Source organism: Stegodyphus dumicola, chromosome X1 (assembly GCF_044657685.1).
Source record: "Stegodyphus dumicola isolate Sdum_Otavi_A_Nest chromosome X1, ASM4465768v1".
Taxonomy (NCBI): Eukaryota; Metazoa; Arthropoda; class Arachnida; order Araneae; family Eresidae; genus Stegodyphus; species Stegodyphus dumicola.
The window spans coordinates 226205832-226221348 of record NC_140780.1 but is presented as its reverse complement, the minus strand read 5'-3'; the positions used below and the strand labels follow the sequence as shown (position 1 = coordinate 226221348).

At 31.5% G+C, this 15517-nt stretch overlaps 1 protein-coding gene across 2 annotated transcripts in view; it reads right to left on the bottom strand.

Annotated features, from left to right (window-relative positions):
• LOC118194692 (G protein-coupled receptor-associated protein LMBRD2) overlaps window positions 1–15517 on the bottom strand; it is a 128548-nt gene that overhangs the window by 86068 nt on the left and 26963 nt on the right. For both annotated transcript variants that reach the window (XM_035365864.2, XM_035365865.2), the window contains exon 6: window positions 7328–7538. In XM_035365864.2, the coding sequence (XP_035221755.1) occupies window positions 7328–7538 (211 nt within the window). The remainder of the gene's footprint in view (window positions 1–7327; window positions 7539–15517) is intronic.

Sequence of the window (15517 nt, the reverse complement as noted above, 5' to 3'; positions counted from 1 at the left end):
GTTTAAGATGTTTCATTATTTGTGCTAACACATTCTGTTTAATTTTACTGACAGACATAATTTCTTGTTCAGTTTCTTGTTCCACTGTTCAAATCCTGTATTGCCATGTTGGGGATTCTGACTGAATTGCCAATTGAAATCTTAATTTTCAACACCAACTTTGTCACTTTCTTCATTATTGGTAGAGATAATTTCTGGATTTAAAAGCACACTACGGATTTTGCCATCTATTAGTTGATTGATAATTGGGTAATTGTCATAACCACCCAAACTTCTGTTATTTCAATCTTCATTTATTGTCACTTCTCCACATTTCTGCAAATTTCACCAATTCGAAAATTTTGCTTTTGAAAACTTTCAAATTTGTGGCTATCAAGATCACCCTGAAATATGGTCACTAGTTGCATAACTAAGGATATGCAAGCAATGCAGCCACATATGGGCCCAAGGCCTTAGAAAGCCCTTAGATGTTTTACTGAATTAAGTTTACTATGTTTAAAGTTTTAATTTAGAAGGAAAATAAGAAGGACTGGTTACTTTTGCTTCAATAGAAACATATATATACATATCATATTTTTAAGGAAATAAAATCAAAAATTTGAGTAGTTATAGACAGGGAAAATATGGGGTACTTCAGGCTTCTTTCACTTTAGCAGTTTAACCTTAACCTTCCTTCCAGCTATGTTATTGGGCAGTTCCAGATGGGTAGCATCACTAATTGCCTGAAAACGAAGCTGCACAATTTTCAATTGAAAGTAAATTCAAGTTAAAAGCAAGTTGCATATTATTACTCTCATTCCCTGTGACCTGAACGCTTTTAAGAGTTTAATAATGAAAGCTATTACTGATTCTGCACCAACAATAATTTGATTTTTAGGCTTATTGTGAAATTAATAGTCAAATTTCAGATTTTTTGGAGTCAAGCCTTTGATAAAGGCAGCTAACACAAAATTATTTATGTTACTTTTGTGTAGTATAAACATGAATAACATTAAAAAATAAATAAATAAAACATTTTAAATCCTGTCTCTTTTTACTTAAAAATCTAATTATTAAAATAACCAATTAGTTGATTTTGAGCTGTTTTCCCCCCAATTACCAGAATAGCTGATTAAGGATATTTTATAATGCACAGTTTACATATTAAAATATATTTAAGAAAATTATCTAAGTTATTTGCCTAACAGTAAATGTAATTTTTAAATAATCATGAAATCTTATTCACTATAAGATGATTAACAAGCGAGGAAAATATATTTCTATAATTTTAATGCCAATGATACTTGTTATAACAACCTTTCACATCAGCAAGAAAAGAACGTTATAATGTGTGGCCGTTATAACAAAAATTGCTTCAATATGCCATTAAGGGCTTTCTGTACTGGAATAGTCGACACAGGTATCAACTATGGGTTTTATGGAATATTTGTTACAATGAATATTGATTGAAATATTTCCAGCATGCCTGTCTTATAAGTAAGATATACAGATATTCCTTCCAAGAAACTAGAGAAAAATTAAAGGTTCAACAATCAACAATTTAGATAAAAATTGTAGGTTTTCCTTAAAAATGAATAGATCTACGAAGATATTTTTTAAAAACCAAATTCATGTTTACGTAACATTTTAATAGCTTTAATAGTTTTGCATATGTTGCATAGCTAAGAAGGAACTAGAAGTAGCTCCTTTAGTTTGGGTAATATTCATGAATATTCAGAAATTTCATTTAATATGTAACTGACTGCATAGTTAATGTTAATCTGAAATCAAAGTTTAGTTCTTTTTAATTAATTAAAAATTATACTGACATATGTTCTCACAGAGAAATGAAAGTTCTACAGATAAAATGGAAACTTATTTCATTTCATTTCATATTATGATCACAAAACTTTCAAAAATCAAAGTCTCATGAATTTTCTTGAAAGTAATCCCAAAGTAAAATCAATCAAAATTCAATCAGTATCGAGATTCCTAAATTAAAAGCATCTCCAAACAGTTAAATAACTTCCATTTTAACTACTCTATTTGAGAACTTCTGCATATATTCTAACAATTTCTTGTTAAATCAAAACCTGGCAGCTTAATTATTTCTGAATCTTACATTTTGTTTAATTAGCTTTAGTGAATGTTAAGCCTTTTTAGAATTTAAAAACTTTTCAGACATAATAATACTGTACTGAAGCATATCAAGGAAGAGCGTATATTTCACAAGATAACTGAAATTCTTACGTACATGCATTTTTAATGCCCTTGGTTTTTAGATATCAAATGATAAATAGCATTAACTAAGATTTTCTGGTGATAATACATATTTAATACAAATTTGCAATATGACGAATAATACAAAAATAATAAGTTCTTATCATAACTAGAGCTGTATATAATTTAAAAGCATAAAAAAAAGACTACATTCATACCCCTCTTAAAATTCTACACTTTTTTACAGAAGCTTGTACAGATAATGATGCACCGTTATTATCGCATGAGATTATTCTAGCATTGGAATTTTCCTGAGGCAAGGAAAATACAGAAATGTGCTGTCTACATAATGTTTGAAGGCCTAAATGTTTTAGGAAATACAAACAACAAGGAGCTATTACAGTTTGAATCAATGGAAGTAACTGGAAGCAGTTCTGTTTTAAATGTGACAGCCTGCAAGAGTCGAATTGCATTTCATTGCCCATTATGAAAAGGGATAGCATTTTCAGCTAGAATTCTGAGAAAGCATTTTTACAAAGGTTCTTTCTTTTCAGAACACCAACTTCCATTGCTCCTTGAAAATCAACTGATTTCACACATGTATTTTATTTTGCCCGCAAATAAAGAACTTTTTTAATCAACGTAAGCCAAAGAATTCTTTAGTCTTTGTATTCTAAATCAGCACTACAATCTACAAAGTGAGTAATTCACAAAGAAATGCTCTAACTTTGCAAATTTGCAGTAAGGGTACAAAACTTTTAATTTAATTAATTGAAAAATATACTGTATTTTATTAGATACATATTTTACTCAACAAAGGCTATATAAAATGTTATATTTCATTACTTAACATAGTCCTCTCAATCACTATTGATCTACAAAATTGGCAATATTTTTAAAATTTTTATAACTGAATCTAGAAACAATAATATTAGATCTAGAAACTATTCTGCAAAAACCTTTTTCAAGCACTCTTTGTTATGCAGTAAACCAGTAAAAAATAAACTTCTCTTTCCATATCTCATGATAAAACTCAAAAACCTGCTTCAAAGCCTGCTTTCACATGTAAAATACCTGAAATTTCTTAAGGAACATTTACTTCATATTAGAACAAATATGAAAGTACTCAAATCTTTCTGTTCTTGGGGAAACAAACGCAGGATGCAATTAAGAATTTTAGCAATTTTTCTTCATCAGCACTAAATATGTACAGAACGGGCTCGCTTCTTGGAAGCTTTCATGTTTTCCTCACATGTAATGTGGATACAAGCCAGTTTCCCTTAGAAAGTAATAAACAAAAACATTTCTCCCTTAGGCAAATAGCTTTTGTGTGTTTAATAAGTAATCCAGTCTAGACTTACTCAGCCATTGGTTGCTTTGAAACTATTCAACTAATGGTCTGTAAAATGAGTTGAACAAGAAATGCATAAAAAGTTAGTTCATTTGAATCTGGCAAAGCACATTAGGGCTACCTTCCAAAGGGAAGCAATGCCAGCATGGAAGACTTTCTAAGGGAGACTGACTCATATTCAAGTTACACATGAAGAAATCACAAAAAAGAACCATGCAGGAAGCCTGTCTGGTTGGGATCGAACCTGGATTAAATGATCTTAAACAAGATATTCAAAGGTCTTAGTCACTCAAAATGCATAAAAAGTTTAGTTTTAATTTGCTATACATTTAATTTCACTCAAGCTTTTCACTACTATGCACTAAAGTTCAGATGCTTGAAAAAATGGGGATATCCAGGAAATTAATAAATGATTTTGCAGAAATGAAACTAGCAAGACACAAATTTTAATAAATCAGGATTTTTAATATTTATATATAGTAACTTTTATCATCATTTTTATTAATCACACTGCAGAGTTGTTAGGTTTGTAGAAGCAGGCAATATGAAAAACAAACAATGTCCTCATTAGGATTTGAACTCCAGACATCCCAATGGTAGTCGAACAACCTTTCCAATTACACCATGAGGGCATGGATTAATGAGGAGAAAATACCTTACAACATTAGTCAACCAAAGTATTTCCTTATTTGCTAACAAAATTAGAGCCGATGGAAAGAAAAAAATTTAAGGACACAGAGGAATTAAATGAACAGGGACGGGACAACTATTGTAAATATGTCGTTTATAAAAAAATTAATTATTAATAGAGATTATCCCCTGGAAACAAAAAGAAAAAAGAAGCTATTGTAATATATACTGATAAAAGATGACTGGAATTATAAAACTAGTACGTAATCAATATAGTTTGAAATCCAATCAATAAAACTTGCAGAAAACATAACAAAATAATTTTTAGTAAGTATTTATGGCTGATTTCATGGAAAATACAAACTTTCAAAGGGAATTAGACCAGCTCTATAAAATCACCAACAATTATCAGATCTGATCAGGTTTCATCTGTCTCACATGCCTGAATGCAATTAAATCTAATTTAATCCAAAGAAATATTCAATTTTAATTAAACTAATTCAACTTATTTTCATACATATCAAGGAAATTCTCTCTTATAATCCAATTTAAAAATAAAAAACGATTTTTCAGGTAAATATTAAATAAAATGAAATGCTGCTCTATACATGAACCAAATTATGCAAAAATTAAACATAAAAATTAATCTTCTAAATTATACGTTGTTGAAAAATTTGTTTATGAATTTTCCAATATAAATCTTTGTTTTAAGGTTAGACAATACATTTTATACATTGAAGAAGGGCTTATGTTTATTTTTATTTTATTAATTTATTTTTGTAAATTTCTGAGTAATTCATATTTTTGAGCTAAATAAATTATGGAGCAAAATTTATATAATTTCTTTCTAGCATGTTTACATATTACTGTCAGCCTGTCTATTAATCTGTAACTTAACCAGTCATTTCTGGTTTCTTAAATATAGTAAATAATAATAATTAGAACAAAGAAACCTTAGATTTGTGCAAATTTCATATAAAATTCAAAATAAAATTTTACGTAAAATCTGCTAATGTAATTCTTCTTTCTTTAACTTTTAATATTTTGCATGTTTCCTCTTAATTCTGTATTTTGCATGGCATTCTTCTTTTATTTAGAGATTACTTATTTGTCCCTGATATATTCCTGACGAAAGAAAAATCTCCCCCCTTTTGATTCTGCTTTTTACATGGCATGCTTTATTCTCTAGAGATTATTTATTTCTCCCTAATATATTCTCGATGAAAGAAAAATCTCATAAAAAATCTGATCCCTCAAAGCAGCAAAGTTGGATTAAAAATCAAGTGATGACAGGAATGAGGCTTCAGTTTTCACTCTTTGTAGACTTAAAATTAGATAAACAGAAAAGAGAAGGAAGAACACATCATAATTTTTTTCTTACAAATAATTCTATAATGTGTTTTCCACCTTGGTATCCCATAAGCATGTGATTACGTTGCTTAATAATTAATTCAGCTCCCACCAAATTCATCATCAGTGAAAAGCCATTAATCCCCTCTTTTTTTTTTTTTTTTTCTGGAGCGCTGTAAATCATGAGGTGTGGAGCCCAGAAATATGTTTTGGCATAAGGGGCATGAACTCTACTTACACCACTCATGGTAGTTGGCCATAAATTATGCCAAGTACTTTTTATAATATCTGAAGAAACATCCTTCCTTGACTCTACAATGCTTTTTAAAACAGCAGATTTTATATTAAAATATTTCAAAACTTCTTGAATAGTCTTGCCACTGTTCAGAAAATATAGATTTTAAAGTTACTTTATATTTGAAATACAGCATGCTCAGCACTTTTATATCCATTGGCTGAATGATGGATGTGACGGAAAGAATGAGACGGAGATGTTATCTTTTACTAAAACTTTAGGTTCACAATGAGCCAAACATTTGTCTACAATCAGAATAGTTTTTCTGTTATGTAAGCCAACCAATTTCTATGTTGCCAAAGATGTATGAAATGATTTTTGTTGTCCTCCATGCTCGTTTATTTAAACCACAGATAACAGGGAAAATCTTCACGCCTTTACCTCAAGCAATGCATCTTTTCTGACTAGGAAAAGTTGACATTTCTGCACTCCTGCAGCATTTGCACGTGGGAAAATCAGCAGTCTCACTTTGGAATCTGACACCAGATGAAATTCGTTTTGCAGATGTAGCAAGCTATTTCAGGGCACATGTTCCCAGAAAAGACCAGTATTGTCAATATAGTAACTTTCTTCTGGAGAAAATTTTTTGCTATTAATGAGTTTGAGTAATTAATCTGCAAACTGTTCATGTGTGTCTGCATCACCTGAAACCCTTTCCCCCAAAATTTTAACTGCTTTAGAACAAAGCGATTTTTTTTTAAATTTGATTAAACAGCATGCACATTATGAGCACTCAGATTTTTAAATCCATTTTCTGCTGAAATATTCTGGCTTAAGCCCACCCATGAATTGAATGAATACAGCATGGATTAACATATGTTCAAAATTGAGGCATATTGATACAGTTGCTGCCAGTCAAACCAAATACACAAAATAGTGATATTTTTTACCTCCACAAGTCAAATAGCCTGTAATTTCAGTCAGTTCACCCTTTTACATTATATTATTCAAATCGTATGATTTTGGTATCTATTGTTTCTCATGGTGTTGCATTTTGGATCGCCAAAAGTGTAACTCATCACATTTTATTTCTGAGCCTCCATCATTTACCTCAAGCAAGTACATCAATCACTTCACCTTTGGCACACCTCAGTTACATAAATAATAAAACTATTAGTGTTTTTAATTAAAAACTCGCATATGATTTCTGCCATGTATGGCAAAACAAAAACTTTTTAAATGCCAGTTTATCTCAGAACTGAGATATGGTAAAGCAATTCTACATTTAAGTTCCTTACATTAAATCCCTCAAAAGCCCTACAATTAAATAGGTCACAGGAAAGTTTTCATAAATTGTGATCAAGAAGTATGATTGAATTAAATTACTGATGAAATAAGTCTCAAACAAAAACTGTACAAATACATATTAATTTCAAATCATTCTGAACAAAACTTGAAATGTAGCTTTATAGTGGCTCAATATGCCTGGTAATAAACATATCCTGAATTTGCAATAAAATCAGTAATATTATTTAAGATATTATATCATGATTATGAAGTACCTCCAGTAAGTCATCAACCTTTTCTTCAGCTTCACATCTTTCAGCACTTAATTTAGATGCTTTAAAATACAGGTAGTTTAACATGAATCCTTTCTTTGTTGTATTCCAACAACTCCGTGGTATTTCAACCAGCCCATAACCTTCAAGTAAAACCAGAAGAAAAAGACCCCATGTATTGCTTGCAGTAATGCATACAACCTTTAAATTAGACCTGAAATACAAATATTTGAATGATACATCAAATATAAATAAACTTCTTGTATATTTTTCAAAGGCGAAAATTTTCTTCAGAAAAATATATGACAGCTATGAATAAAACACAGTGTAAAATTTCTCATTTATTAACAAGTTTCAGTAAGTCTTTGGTGAAGATGGTTCTTGCAAACGGCACAGGGATTTAAGCATACTATTATTTTACATAAGCATGACAAAAAAAAAAGCCCTTATGGTTTAAAATAAATGCGAATATAAGAGAATTAGTATTGTAGTGACAAAAGCATATTCATTTTAATTTTAGAATATTAAAAAAACAATAATCAGTTGGGCATAAATTTGCAAAATTTCTTGCATTAAATATTTGCTTAAATTTTTAGTAAACTACAGGCCAATGATTCACTAATGCGAAATTCTGTCAATCTTGAATAATCATTTTCAATTACAGGGTCATGAATGAAATTTTCAATATGCACCTTTGAGGAATTCTAGCTAATGGGCAGGATACTGTGTACATTTACATGATTTGTACACATTTCTTTTCATGGAAATTAAAGACTTTTGTAAATTTTTAAGGACTATTAATGAAAAAAATTAAAAGACCTTTAAGCAAACAAAATTGAGGAAATTTCAGAAATTATCAATGGAACTACATTCACTCTTGCAATACCACTCTAAAACAAAAACATGTAGAAGGCAGCATTATTAAGCAAAATGCAATATTTAACATAAACATAAAAACAAGTTTGAAGCTGTTCGGCATGACGACTCGCCATACTCTTGGGTTAAGCCACTCAGAAAAAGGCATGGATGAAGGGTATAAAATGTTTATGCAATGGAAGCACTTAAACAGTATTGAGCTGAACGTTCTCTTGAGGGGTTTATGGTAGAGGAAGAAGGGTGAAAGACCCCGAGGTGTTCTCCCCCAAAATTAGGATGGAACTTCCTCTTTCTTGCGAATGTAATTCAGGCATCACCTCGGCAACATCATCAGTGTTAAGATGGCTAAATGACAGATGCGTTTTGGCCAGTCCCAGCAAATGCATTAAGTTGCAGGTATCTGGACATTTTAAATAACAGTAGCTTGCAAATAAAAATAACTCTGTACAACTTTTCAAGTAACTAACATTAAATTACAAATATTTTTTTAAAACAATAATATTTTACATGTATAATTGTCAAACACATTTTAAAGGAGATTTATATGGTCACAATTAATTTCTTTTTTAAAATTATTTGCTAAAAGAAGTATTATTTAAATCCTAATCTAAGGAAATTTTGCAGTTTAAAGTAACAGATAATTACACCTAAATTTATTAAGCTTATTTCTAAAAATATTAAAACAATTATTTACTACATGTCCATAACACCACAAATCATTTCTCTCTTTTTAATCTAAAAATTTTTCAGTTTGTTTAACTTATTTAGATCTATTTCTTTCTCTTTCACTACATTTCTAAATTTATTTGCTTTAACAAACAAATCAAGATTTTTATTAGTCTCTGCATCACCTGCAACAGTAAATCCAAATTTGTTAATATCTTCAACATCTGTTTGGAGAAGAATTTCCTTCTGCTTTATTCAATCAATTTCATTCTCGGTGAGTTTTAGCTTCATCTCTGAATTCTGACTTGGTTAAATTCTTGTTCTAAAAAACAGTGATTATTTATAACGAGAAGTTTCTAATCTTATTTCTTTACTAATTTCAATATTGAAAATAATTTTAGAAAACTTTATGAAATTATAGTTTCATGAAGTTTTATACAGACACATACGGTGAATCTTTTAAATAGTCAATTTCCATTACCTTCATAACAGAGAAATTCCTTTCTAAAGATGCCTATCCATATGACAAGATTCAAAAGAATTTTGCAATTTTCCACACTTTTAACTGAAGAAAATCACAAAATAAAAGAAGAGAAAATAAAGAAAAGAAAAAAGTGTCAAGAGAAAGAAATTTGGAATCAAAAGTAGAAAAGGTAATTCCTTATTACTACATACCACATATTAAAATGGCATCAACAGCCTTCTTGTAATTGAACTTCTTGTTGAGTACTGTCTTGCTACTTGAGTAGGTTGTGAAAGCGGCAACCTTACTCTAAGCTCTTCACAAACTGCTGCCCGCAGTACTAAATACAGTCACAGTCCTCCTATCAGCAGAAAAGCCATGAGTAGGGTTGCCGCTTTGATACAATCCATTAATATGAGAGCTCTTGGCAATGTTTAAATAATGGAGGCCCTAATAATAAGACAGTATCACAGATAATTTTACTTTTAATACTTTTTTCTGAGAATTCTCCAAATACCATAAAAAACTTCAGTTTCCTGCAAAACACATCTATCCTGTGTATACCATTATTACATTTTTCACTTCATCAAATTTTCAGTATTTTTTACCAAATAAAATACCTGCCAACTTTGTAAAAATAAAAATCAAAAGATTTTTGAAAAATGTTTGGAAAGAAGCATAAAATGAATTTTACAGTGAAAGCTAACACATATCTGAGTATTTTGGAAGAATGACAAAGGAAAAAACACTTATGAAAAGTAAAACAAACCAAATTAATTTATTATTTATGTTATTCATTTATTTATATTAGTTTTATGACATCATAATAACAGTATATAATTATATCTTTTAAATAATCACTATGGCATTCACAAACCACCAAACTGAAGTTTTTGTTGACAAATTCATATTAAAATCGTTAAACTTGGCAATGCATAACAGAATTCATATTACACCAAAAAGTTTTTTTTTTTTTTTTTTTTTTTTTTGCATGATAGAGATTGAATGACAACCCGAATTTCTGACATGTGCTTTAAATACAAATCTGGCGACAAATCACCTAGCTGGCAAAATGTTTAATGCATCTACCAAAACAAAACAAAAAAAAGTAAAAATTAGAAAGATTTGAATTTTGATCTTTAATGTATTAGTTACACAAACTATTGACAATGCAATTCCCAGAGGAAGGTTTGAAGAACGTTCAGTGATTTTGCCAACTCTTCAACCTATGATATATGCAACAGTAGCAGATCTAAAGAGATTTCCTCATTAAATTACACAGAAAAACAAGAAAGATCTACAAGTAGGTCTAAAGACTTCACACTATTACTTTTTCCACGAAAGGAAGGTATTACTTGCAAGGAGGTTAAAAATAAAACTGTGAATTCAATTAATCCTACCTTATTACATACTAGCATGAAAAGATTAAAGAAGATTAATAATTAAAGAAGATTAAATTTGATAGAATGCTCTAAGGCTCTGGACTTAGAAGCTTTAGAAACAGAACTTAAATCAAATGAGCTACTTAAAAACCTAATAGTGATACAACATTCTGTTTTTTTGGTAACGGCATTGAGTTTAGATAAAAATTGTCATTCTTATATGTGATAAATGGATCTTTATTAGTCATACAAAATTATGGCTAGTACAAATCATAAAATGATAAGAATGGTTCAAATAAACTTACATGACACCAAAGCTGCTGCAAATCAATTGTACGTTAAAGCTATTGAAAGAGGCTACAAAAGAGGCTTTCTGTAGCTATTTTGAACAAGTGTTTCCAAAGGGGGATCTTTCCCAAATATTGGAAAGAGGCTGTTTTAGTTTTATTCAATAAAGAGAAAAAAGGATAAAGGTGATCCTTCTTTTTGCCCCATTTGCTTATTTGGGGCAAGGTACTGGATAAGCTTTATGACACAAAGATTATATTACTTATTAACAAATAATCTTTTTAAATAAGAATCAATATGGTTTTATGGCGAGTAAAAGTACAACCCTGGTAGAGAGAATTTAGTCTCTGAAACCCTTTACAACAGAAAGGGTGATAAGCATACTGCCATTCTATATTTAGATGTCAGTGCTTTCAATAACATTTGGTGGAAGATTTTGCTAAAAGAATTAAAGGACATGAAATGTCCACAAAATAGATTTTTATTGATATGTGATTTCTTGAATGAAAGGAGTTTCTTTAGATGATGGTAACAAATGGTATCAGATAAGTTATCAAAGGGGCAGCCACTATGGGTCAATATCGAGCCCACTTATATGAAACATTATTGCGAATGTTGCATTAAATCTTTGCCGCAGAACATCAATATACAACAGCAGTGCCCAACCTTGCGCTCGCGGCTCGCCGATCATTTTATATGTGCTTGCCAGCCCGATTAGGTACTATGAACAAAAAATATTTTTAAAATAACCATTCATTTGTATTTCTTAATTGTTAAAATATGGTAAGCATTTATAGTCATAAGAGATCTCTTGCAAGACCTTATAAAATAAATAATTGCTTGCAGACTGATGAACTTCATAGCGAACATGGAATCTTATTGCTTCATTACCATGTTAGATGGCTCAGCAGGGGAAAAGTACTTCAACGATTTGTAGAACTTCTTTCGCCAATAAAGCAGTTTTGGGAATCCAGAAACGAAAGTTAAAAAGAATTGGACGATTATAATTGGTTATCCAATCTCTATTTTCTCATGGATATAACAGCTAAACTGAACGAAGATCACCAAGGAAAAGAAAAAAAAAACCCTTTTTCAATTGACTGGGACTGTAACTAATTTTCAGATAAAGTTAAATTTGTGGATAGATCAGATGAAAAAAAAAATTTCACCCATTTTCAGAATTTATCAAGCCATATTAATAACCATAAGGCAATTGAAACGGAGAAATACTCGGAAAACCTAAATGCACTGAAAAATAATTTTGAACTCCGCTTCTGATTTTCATAACGTTCAACCAATATTATTATTCATCTCAAACACATTTGCTAAAATTAATATTTCAGATGTATCACATAAGATTGGAAATATGTTTAACAAAAATGTTGATGTTTTGGAAATGTGCTCACGATAGGCCAAAGGTTGGGCCCCACGGTATACAAGCTTTTGCTGACGATTCTGTTTCATTAGCAATAGGGAGTGGCCATTGTACTACAGACAGTTCATTAAGTTACACTACTTAAGAATTGGAGAAGTGGTCATTCCAAGTCACGTTTTAGTTTGATCCAAAGAAAAGTTTTTTTTGGGGATTAGCAAAAAGTAACACCAAGTCAATATATCCTACGTGCATGTTGTAGAACCACCCGATCACTGTTTCTAAAGCAATTAAATATCTGGGAATTATGATTGATGGAAAGCTCAAATTTATTCTGCACTTAGATCAAATATAGATCCAGATCATTTACACCCTCAACAGACATAATAAGATAAATCTCCAAGGGAAGTCTTGAAAAATTTGTATAAAAGAGCCATCTAAAGAAAAATTTTGTATGCATACAGCACATGGTTGATAGGTTCTGTCTGAATGTGTAGAAAAATTTTGCACCTTCAAAGAATAGCTCTCTTAGGTATATTAAATGTTTTAAAACCATTTTGACTGTGGCTCTTCAGGTTTTGGCTGGGTTTATCCTGGCTGATATTTTAGCTGAAAAAGTATATGCTATCTACCAATTAAAAGTAGGCAATGAAGCTGTAGATTGCTTTGGTGATGTTTTCTTTAAGCTGGATACAGAAATCAAATTTCATACCGAAATTTCTGTTTTCAGCTACAGATCAAGGCAGTAAAAATCCTGTTGTTGCTGCTACTGCGATGTTGTCTTGAGCTTTGGTGGATCAATTTAACTCATTTATCTCTGATTTCGAACAGGGTTGTGTCCAAGAAAAAACAAAATTTTCTTTGGAAGTCTTCCAAGTATGCAAGGGCCTGTAATATCTGCCACATAAGCTGTGTCATGGTAAACAGCACTTCCAAATGTTATGTTAACATTTAACTTTCCATCAATGTCGATTTTGTCACAGGACACAGTCTGGAAGGTAGTGGTGTCCAAATGAGTTTACATTCCAACTGCTGAGCCGCACCTTTTTGGATGATGGTGACATTGTATTGATAGTCATACTGCAAAGAACTCCATTGATATGTCCCATGATAAAGAATATTACTGCCACCACTCACAGAAGAAATCCAAAGCCCTTTAAAATCGAGCCTCTTAATATCCTGCAAACTAACCCACATGAGATAGTTACTAATTTCTTTCCTGCCACCTTGCTCGAAAGCAGTCTTAGCTTCCGTGCCTTGGTATATTCTGCAGTTCCTTTGTATGTGCCATTCAGCCCCACACATCAAGTGCTTTAGGGTTCAGTCTGATGTCACTCCTGCTCTGCCACAAAACATATATTTGCCTGGTTAAATCATCTACACAAGCATTCACTTGATTCACTGGTTCTTGGACATGAGCAGCTCTGACTGGGTGATAAGTATCTATGGATTGCTTGCTGAGCTGCCTCAGAATTCAAAGCATACACTAAAGTACTTTGGGGATCCTTGACATCTACCATTTGCAGAGCCTTCTGTATCTCAGGATACCGAATGCCACTGATGAAGTACTGCAGAGACAGGATTTTCCTTGTTTCAGTTGGGCAGTCTGAAAAGGCCAGATGAGACAGCTTTTGAACATCTGGGGCAAGCTCCTACAGTATTTCCGTGGGCTTCCTATTGGTGAGATTTTTATTGCAGTCTCAGTCTTTTGAACACTTCTCTCTAAACAGCAGCTCCAATGCACTGGACAGAGCTTCACAGTCTAGCTTCTAGTCTTTGGGCAGAGCTTGAAAGATATCTGCTGCAAATACTCTCAGAAAAGCAGCTAGCAGACCTTTGCTTAAAAATCCCATCAATTTGTGTTCACCACCATACAGAACTGCATCTTGTACATTTGCCAGGAGGTCTTTTCATCATATATGGATGGCTTTGCAGAGGGAGAAGAAGGCACTGCTAAAAATTTAAAGATGTCAGAATTATGTCCAGCTGTCACCACAGATATTGTCATGCTGTCAATTTAATTGGTGACAGCAGCAGAAATTCTGTCATCGATTTGTTGTTCAGCAACAGAAACTCTTTCCTCAATCTGTTATTGGACAGCAGAATTTCTCTAACTTTCATTCAACAGCAGAAACTCTTTCTTCCATTTGTTGTCCAGCAGCAGGAATTCTTTCTTCAATTTCTCCAACATTATTTTCAACTGCGTCAATTCTGCCTTTCACAGTCTCAAATTTGTTTTCTATTATGGCAGTAATTTCTCTTTTCATTTCCTCTTGACCTGCTTCAATCTTCTGTTGAACTAACTTGACAGCCCCTTCCATCTTTTCTTTGCCTGTTTTCATATCTCCTTGAACTGACTTAATAGCCCCTTCCATATTTTCTTGGCCTGCTTCCATCTTTTCTTGAACTGTTTCATCTCTTCTTTAATGGAGTTCATGGACCCTTCCATCTTTCCTCGGAATACAACAAAGGCTGTCATCTTAGTTGCTCACCATCTTGTCAAATGCATTCAGTCCAACTTCTGACACCAAAAATTGTTATATGCATACAGGTTCATGATGGACTGAATGTACACAGAACAAATAATAGCTTGATAAAATTTATTTTCACAAAAGAAGTACTTTACAATTCTGTAACTTTTTATACAAGTGTTCATACAGCTTTTCTCATTATGACACAGCACAATCAGAAGTTACACTCCCATGACTTATCAAAATGAAACAACTGTTTTTCCACAAATTACAGCTTATGCCCTACCTTCTTTTTATGTGAACAAATAAGTGAATTCACTGAAACTATCACCTTCGTATCAGTGCACAATTAAAATGGATATAGTTTTACTGTAACTTGTTAAATAAGGACTAGTTAATTACTGTTACGTACATGGGTATGCATGATCATTAAAAGATCTCACACAGCTTCATATGAATAACTAGAAAACTGCTATAATGAAAAAACCCCAAAATTAAATCAAGAATGTGCATAAATCTAAATGAATTCAGAAAGATAGAATTTTAACAATGATCCATCAGCAAATTTCCAGCCACTTACAAAAATACAGTAATTATGCATTCCTTCCAGAATTGAATGATTTGATTTTCTGAAATCTTTACTATTAAAATGTTTCATTTATATAAGCTTCAAAT